Here is an 8,475-nt window from a genome sequence, read left to right as displayed (position 1 = left end):
CATTAGTGTCTACAAAGAAAGAAAAAAAGGCCCAGGAGCCAGTGGGAAACCAGCCAGTTCTTTAGCTGGCTGGTCCTTCAACTTGCTGAAAATAAGGAAAGGAAATTATATGAATGTTCCTCAAAAGTGCAAGGTAATTTATAAAAGGGAGACTATAAAAAAGTTTTAATTTTCCTTCTTTTCTCCACTCCACCTATTCCTATGACAATAAAAAAAAAATTCTTCTGGTAGAAAAACACTTATTTTTATTACTAAGATCCAGATATGGCTTATTGCTCTTGGATCTGAGTCACCTTTACTTCCCTTCCTTCCTTTTCTCCTCCCTCTTGCGAGATGATGGTTTGGTAGGCAATGGAGAACGTTTCCAGGACTCTCTCTTGCTGAAGATGATTTCTGTGGGGAAGCAGCCCATGAACATCAGTGCACGCAGTAGCCCCTTGGAAACAGTTTGACCCGCCTGGTTTTCAGGTGGTTCACGGTGAGGCCCCAGAGGAGTGTGCCATCCACTGGCAGCAGGACTGGAAATCCATGGGCCCAGCATCTTCCCTTCTCACTGCCTGTCACTGCCCGGCAGAGGGTAAAGCCCCCTACAAGGAGACAGGGAAGAAGATCTGTGATGTCCGAATCAGAAATGTAGTGGATGGATGTTTTCAGGAGCTCCCACTGGGGGTTCTTTATGAAGCACATAAACCACAGCCCCAGAGAACCCAAGCAGCTCTTCACGTGGCACGTTCGGACTTCTTGCTTCAGCCTTCGCACACGTTAGCCGTCACTCCTGCAAAGCCAAGTGCACCCATCTCCAAAGTTACAGATTTTTTTGTATTGGGAGAAGCACATGGACTTACAGTATAGGAAGCACACATACAAAGTCTTTTCAACAGAGCATCATTTTTAAAAAAAATTTTTTTTCTGCTCCTTTTCCTAGTGAATTTAGGGTTTCTTACCAGAGCCCGAGTGTTTTAGGTCCGGTCTACCATTTAGCCATGTCTTGCTAATGCTGTGTGAATACCACGTGTGTATAAACGGCTCCTGACTTAGTATGTTTCTTCCAGTGTGTGCCTCTTGGCAGAAGCCACCCAGCCACCCCACTGCCGCCGCTCCGCTTCACATCATGAATATTCAGAGGCTGCAGTCATTGAGGACTCAGGTGGCAAAAATAGTAAGGTGATGGAAGCAAACCCTGACATGAAAGCCAGGGCTGCATTTCAGTGTCTCCACAGCCCTGAGTGCTGCACCCATCCTCTGACCTGTGGACCACATGAGAGGAGAGTCCTGGGGAACTCCTGTGAATCAGGCGTCTGTTCCATACACCAACATGCTCACGTCTTTCTGTATGATGTGTTGTAATCAGCATGTTGTTTTTAAAAGACAACAGGCCCCTCTGTAGTCCTCTCCCACAAAATGCATTTAGGCTGATAGTTCAGCATAAAGGATGCACTGTTGAGGCCAGCAATGCCTGCATTGTTTTCCCTGTAATTCAGTCAGGGTCTCCTCAGCAAAATTTAGTGTATTTTGTGAAATCTTATTTTATATATTTTGTCACCAGCAGCAGTTAAACTAAAGGAGGAACAGCTCCATTCTATTATGGGTTAAATTATGCTCTGTGCCGAACTAGTGGTGATGTATAAATTGCAGCCCTGTCTTTTTTCCAAAGGATTCTAAAATAGGTTTTCCGAATTAGTGCTGGATTTTCGCTCCTGCATGTGTGGTGACTCTGGATTTTTTCCCTTCAGAGAACCATCCTTTGCAGCATTCCCCCTTCCGAGGAATCACTTAGACACTTCCAGCTGGTGGCAGGGGATACAGCCATAATACAGCTTCCTCTGTCCCAGCTGTCTTTTTCACTACGATAAATGCATTACGATGGCTGCACTCTCGTGTAAAGGTTCAGGTAGAGGAAGGTGTAGGATGAAGTCTGGAAGCCGTCTTTTGGGTTTTTAAAAGCTTCAGCTTCGACAGCATCTCTGCATTTTGAATGTCTTCCTGCTTCTGGTCAAAGGTTTCTCTCCAGTGATTGGAATGCTACTGTAAGCCTGGTTAAAGGTGCCTGAGGATATCACCTTATACAAGGAAGCCCTGCGTGCTTGAGAAGAGCTTTTTCAATGCATTATGGCTCATGCAGCCTCACAATTAAAGAAAAACAGGGATTTAGAAATCAATGCTGAAGAGGAGACTGAGAAGAAAAGGAAACACCGCAAACGGTCCCGGGATCGGAAGAAAAAGGTAGTTGTATACGCCAGAGCATAAATCTTGCCTGGATTCTTTTTGTTTTAATCTCCTCCTGGCGTCTGTTAGAAGCATTAAGGGCTATTTTTACGTGCTGTGTAGAGTATAAATTGGGAACGGATGATAAAACCCAGTGGCCGACCATGGCCAGAGGATGGGCTAGGCAGGGGGAGAGTCTGTCCTGTGTGGGGGTGATTGCAGTGCTGATGCGGAAGGTGTGCCTGCACTTGACACAGGCAGGGGCATGTTGCCATGACACAGAAAGGTGTTGCAAGGGAGTTCAAAGTAGTTTCTTCCCAGCCCGGTCAAGGTTAAATGGACTGCGGTGACTTGGGTCTGAGGGAGAGGCGAGCGAGCCGGTCTTTGTACTTGTTGGAGGTCTAGGCTCGTGGAAAAGGAGCTTTTGTGCTAGAACTACTGTCACATGTGTGCATTTCTCAGGCACATCTGTGACCTTAAAGACGTAGCAGAAAAGTCATTTCCTGCTTTGCTTTCTTCCCCTCCTTTTGCCTCTTTTTTCTCTAAGGTGCTTTTAGTTAGGTTGTGCGAAGGAAACAAGCTGCCAGAAATGACTTTCTTTTGTTAAATGAAGCTGAAATCACAGAGGTTTGTTATTCTCTGCTGGGTGAGAGGAATTATCCTGAACGCAGGAATTCCCATGGCAGGGCAGGGACCTGCAGCCTTCACCGCTGATTGCTTCTGATTAAAGCATGGGCATTCATCATCCCCAACTGATATTCTATGGCAGGGGGAAGATAGGAGGAATATTCTAGGTCAGTGGTGTTTCATTACAGCCGGAGAGTACTTACTGAGTGTTTAGTGGCTGTGCCCTTAAATGTGACTCCTAGGTACCCACTGGGGAGTGAGGGCCCGAAGCACTTTTCCTCTATAGCAATTAATAAAAATTGACTAAAACTCTGTGCTCTGAATATGAAAGTCAGGTCATAAAGCATTTTTATGTCTCTTTGTGAGAATTCCCAAGGGAAAGATAATCTTAATTTGCTGTGAGCAGTGATGCATGTGCCTTCTAAATGACATGCAGATTTCATCCACCACATGTACCTCTCTTCAGGGCTGATCATGAATATTTTTGGTGCCTTTGCCATTTTCTTCAGAGTTAGGATCTGTGAAAGAAGGCTCTCTGTGTTTTGTTATGTGGCAGACTTCATGAGACTGAGTTTGGAGAGGTACAGTCGCTTTGCTGCAGGATGTTAAATATAGATGCTTCCTACTTCAATATTCTTGTAAATAAACTTCTTGAACAGATTTTCACAAAAGTACAAACTCAGGTTAGGAAATTGTTGGCAGGCATATTTCAGAGTCATGCACAACAGAGTTGTGGAATTGCCATATTTTGCCAGGTTCTGGTCTAATTGCACTGTATTAGGTTCATCTGTGGGAGGTCACTACGGAGTGCCCACTCTTCACACATCTTTACCCACTCCCACCGTGATAAGCTGGCTTCTAAGAAACATGAGGAAAGAAGGTACATATATTTGTGTAAAGATACAATCGCATCGTTGCTGTTAATACTCTGTATAAGACTTGTTAGCCGAGCCAGGCTTATGCACCGCAGTTTCCTGTAGTGATGACAGGCCTGCTGCCTTGGGGCCTGGGCCCCTGTTTGACTTGGAAGCAAAATAGGGAAGGGGTGAGGCAAAGGGAGCTTCTGGGCTCACTGAGCTGAAGCAAATGCTTTGTGGACCAAAGTGCTTTGTTATGAGTACAACAGAGTCTGTCCAACGTAAATCTCTTAGCAACCAGGAGGGAACATGGAGAAATATCAATATCGCTATGTCAATGTGCAAGCAGATGTAAATGTTTTGTTCTCAGGACAGTCACAGAGTTGATCCAGAAAGTGGCCTGTGGATAACACTTTCATTGCCATTGTACTAGTTAATTCACAACACACTAAAACCAGTATATTCCCTATCAAAGATACATGCATTTCAGGAGACTTAACATTCACAGTCCAAGGATTTTAGGGACTGCTTTCAAAGTACAAAGTCAACATTAGATTACTTTCAAGACATAATCTAGATTCTTTTTCAGTCATATAGTATATATACCACTTATTCTCTACAAAGTGAATTGTTTTTACTTGGAGTTTCTTTTTCCTACCTTTTCCTAAGATCCTGATGAAGGCTTTTGGGTTACTTTGCTCCATGTTATAGGCCCCATAGCAATTGGAAAAGCTTCTCTTATGTACTTTGTGGGTTATTATGGGGTTCATTGCTCTTACTTATATGTAGAAATATCCTCTAGGATCTTTTAATTACATAAAAGTAATAGTAATTTCATAAAGTCACAAAATAGAAAAGCTTTAGATAAACGTGAAGAGTATCTATTTTGTAAAGGAATTTGATTCATGGTACCCCTGTAATTGAAGTTTAAACAAGCCCAGGATGAACTTTTCCTGATATATATATGACATAACCTCATACAGTATGAGATATTACTAAGTATTATAATCAAGTCAGAATGCATATATAAAATTAACATTCTATTCACATTTCATCAGTTCTTAAAAAATCCATGATTGCACATTTGGTCTGCTATGCATATTGATAACCATGAATAAGTGGCTACCAATCAAAAAACATAGGAAACTTTTGGAATTTATAATTACTTGAATTTTAATAATGGTGTGTTTTATTCTTGCCATAGCAACATTAGTGTCAAGGAAAGGAAAAATCTTCCTATTTGCTAAAAGGAAATGCATTTAGATGGACAAACCTTTAATCTTTTTATCCCAATTTTTCTGACTCGAAGCAAACAAAAAGCAACTTTCCCTGAGTATTTTGTTTAGAAGGTGTCTTTCTACTGCATTTACCCATCTCCTTTACACACACTGTCCCATCACTCTTCCCTGATAGATTTTCCCCTTCACTCTCCTCGTCTCCCAATGGGCCGCTAATGCTGGCATTGAGTGGGGTAGCGTGCCAAAGGTAGACAGAGTGCCTTTGGGAGGGACAATATTGGATCCATGCTCTGACTGAGAAAGTTGCAGAGAGGAACTCTTTATATTCCCTGCACCGAGCAAGGTCCTGGCCCATGGGCGGTGGTCAGTGGATAACCCAAGCTACCACGAGTTCATGAGGACTAGAAGTTACAAATGCTCTCAGGGCCACACTTCCCTTGTTGCCTCTGGCCTCTGGTGCCACATTACCTGGATATTTTGCTTTCTCTCCATGTAAACTATAAGGTACATTTCAATAATGAGGGCTATTAGGAGAAATAACATTAATTTATTCAATAATTTTTTTAAATGTTCACAAGTATGCTTGTATATATTTATTATGTCCTATCAAAAAAAAACCCCACTTTGAGGTGATCTAAGGATATGTATACTAAAAAAGGAAACATTTATATGCATTGCGGACACAGGGTATACTGGGATAAAGGAACAGCTAATTTTATGATTAATATCTTTTCTAATTGTTAACAACAGACTCATGCAGCTATTCAGTGGCAGAGCAGGAATGAATATTTATTGCTTCATTTTTGCATTCACGTATTCATTTAGCAAACATTTACTGAGTGACTTCTGTGGATCAGGCACTGCATTCAGTGTTGGAGGCAAAGCTACAGGAGGCAGAGTGGCAACAGTACAGTGACTCCCTGCAGAGAGAGGAGATCACTAATCACCCTTCATAACACATGTAAAGGGAGCCACAGGAGCCCACTGTAAGACTGCAGTTCAACTCAAATGGGCTCAGAGAAGCTTCTCAGTGAAGCTGAGCCTTGGAGGAGGAGTGAGCAAGACAGGCAGGCAAAAGGACAGGAATCCCATGCCCAGTGTGGTGGAAATAAGACGGAACATTCATGTGTGAAAAGCAAACATAAATAAGGAGCAAAAGGGATATGAGTGTATGGCTTGGAAAGTGGTCAGAAGCCAGATCATGAAGACCTTTGTATCCCATCTCACAGGGTGGGAAATTACCTTCTCCAAGGAGAGAGGACTTTAATCGACTTAAATGGAGGCAGTAGGAAGAGTAACTGAATGGCTTTATGGTTTAGAACCATCACTCAGGCATCCATGCTGCAGATAGCAGCCGGGAGAGCCTTCCGGAAGCACGGGTGGTGATTCAGGAATGAGAGATGCTGAGGGTCTGAACCAGGGCAGAGACTATGACAGTGGAGAGGGGGTGTTGCATGCAAGAGATATTTAGGGGAAGACTCAACAGAATTTGGCAATGGACTGGGTGTAGGATGTGAGAGGGAGAGATTGGATTCTAGGGTAACTGCCAAGTTCCTGGCTTGAAGCGGAAAATGAATAATTAAATTTCCTGGATTCATGTCTTTTATTCCAGGGCATTTATTGACCACCTAAAATGTATCAGGTAGGGTTTTAAATTGCTTTGTAGGTAGAGGCTCATTTAATCTTTATAACTACCCCACAAAGAAAGTATTTATTATCCCCATTTACAAATGAGGAAACTGAGGCAGGAACCCATTAAGCATTCCCACACTATTTAGTGGCAGATCTAAGACTCCAGTGTGGAAAGTCTAGCTGTCTAGCTTGTTCTTTTACCTACAACATGGAGCAGTATATGTAGTTAATATTTTCACAGCTGCATATCAAAATGGATTTGATTCAAAGAACCTTCTAAGTGATCAGCTATTTCCTAGACATTGGGAGCCTTAAATAACAAGCTTTATATCGCTAAGTAACCCAGTGCACTATGGCAGTGTGTCTGTTTTTCTTACCCTCTGCAATAGATTTTAATGTTTTACCACAAGAATTTATTTTTTTAATTTTTGAAAATAAATGGAAAATTGCCAACACAGGATTTCAACTCCTCAAAGACATGTTGCTGTAATAACATAACAATGTCTTAGGTGCTCACTGTATACCAGGCAATGTGCAGGGTGATTCCATGGATTATTCTACTATTTTTCTCACAACTTCTGTATGAGACAGGTATTATTTTCATCCCCATTTTTTTTTATAGCTAAAACATAGACTTAAAGAGAACAAATAACTTGCCTGAGGTCATGTAGCTTCTAAGTGTTGGGTCTACACTTAAACTTGGATCATAGGACTTTGGAATATTTAACCACTAGGTTTATTGTCATAAAAATCTACCAGTCTCATTTAGGATTAAAGCAACTTAAAGGTTTGAGAATAAATTTCAAGAGAGATAAATTATTGAGTGTTATCTATTGCTATAGAAGCTTGATGCTTCCTGACATTTATAGGCCTTCTCCATTCCTAGCTCCCGATGTACCTATGGCACCCATGATGGAAGATACCAGGCAGGGGAGGTTTTGTACTATAGTGACTGGACTTGTGAGGGTGAGGGTTGTGTGGACTGGTATCAGATAAAGGGAACCCACTCTGCGTCCTGTTCTGCTGAGAACACAGACTCCAGATCTCTAGGGAGCCTGGTTTCTCTCTCAGCATCCTTTATGCTCTGCAGTATAATTATAAGCTCCGTGTGTCTCACCCAGGAGACTATAAGCTCCTTGAGGGCAGAGGTGGTGTCACAATCTTCTACTACCAAACTGGTGCTTGCAGGGTAGGAAGTGGATGGGAGGGAGGGAGGAGGTGGATGGATGAGAGGCAGTACCATGCAATGATTAAGAGTATGGCCTATATGTAAGATTGTCTGAGTTCAGGTACTAACACTCTTAGCTGCTGTGACCTTGGGAAGTTATTTAACCTGTCAGTGCCCCAGTCTTTTTACATGCAAAATGAATATAATAATAGAATGTGCTTTAGTCACAGGACTGTAATGAGATTTCAATGAATGAATGAATGAATGAATGAATGAATATTAGAATGGTGCTTGGCACAAAACAAGAGTCATATAGTGGTAGTTGTTGCTGTTTTTATTGATGTTCATAGTGAGCAGAAGAATGAGTGGACTGTTTCCAACCTGAACCTTTAGGGGTTGTGCCAACAAGTTATCTGACTGAAGCCGGCAGGTAAGCTCCCTAGGAGCACAGCAGCTGTCCCGTCTCCACTTTTCCTCTGTTGGAAGAGGATGGATGGAATAAGGCTTAGCTCAGTAGAAAAGTTATAAACCTGGACGATGGTTAGTGAAGCATCCCACTTCAGCTTAGGTCGTGATCTTGCGGTTCGTGAGTTCAGCCTCATGTCAGGCTCTGTGCTGACAGCTCAGAGCCTGGATCCTGCTTTGGATTCTGTGTCTCCCTCTCTCTGCCCCTCCCCCTGCTTGCGTGCTGTCTCTCTCTCTCTCTCTCTCTCTCTCTCTCTCTCTCTCTCTCTCTCTCTGTCTCAAA

At 42.5% G+C, this 8,475-nt stretch overlaps 1 protein-coding gene across 1 annotated transcript in view; it reads left to right on the top strand.

Moving 5' to 3' along the window:
• The first annotated feature begins 915 nt into the window (after positions 1-915).
• The window catches only part of ANK3 (ankyrin 3), a 335,763-nt gene continuing 328,203 nt past the window's right edge, over positions 916-8,475 (top strand). The window contains exon 1 of the mRNA XM_049646133.1: positions 916-2,223. Within this exon, the coding sequence (XP_049502090.1) occupies positions 2,110-2,223 (114 nt within the window). The 5' untranslated portion in view covers positions 916-2,109. The remainder of the gene's footprint in view (positions 2,224-8,475) is intronic.

The sequence above is a fragment of the Panthera uncia genome, chromosome D2 (genome assembly GCF_023721935.1).
Source record: "Panthera uncia isolate 11264 chromosome D2, Puncia_PCG_1.0, whole genome shotgun sequence".
NCBI lineage: Eukaryota > Metazoa > Chordata > Mammalia > Carnivora > Felidae > Panthera > Panthera uncia.
This window is presented reverse-complemented; position numbering and strand designations above follow the sequence as displayed.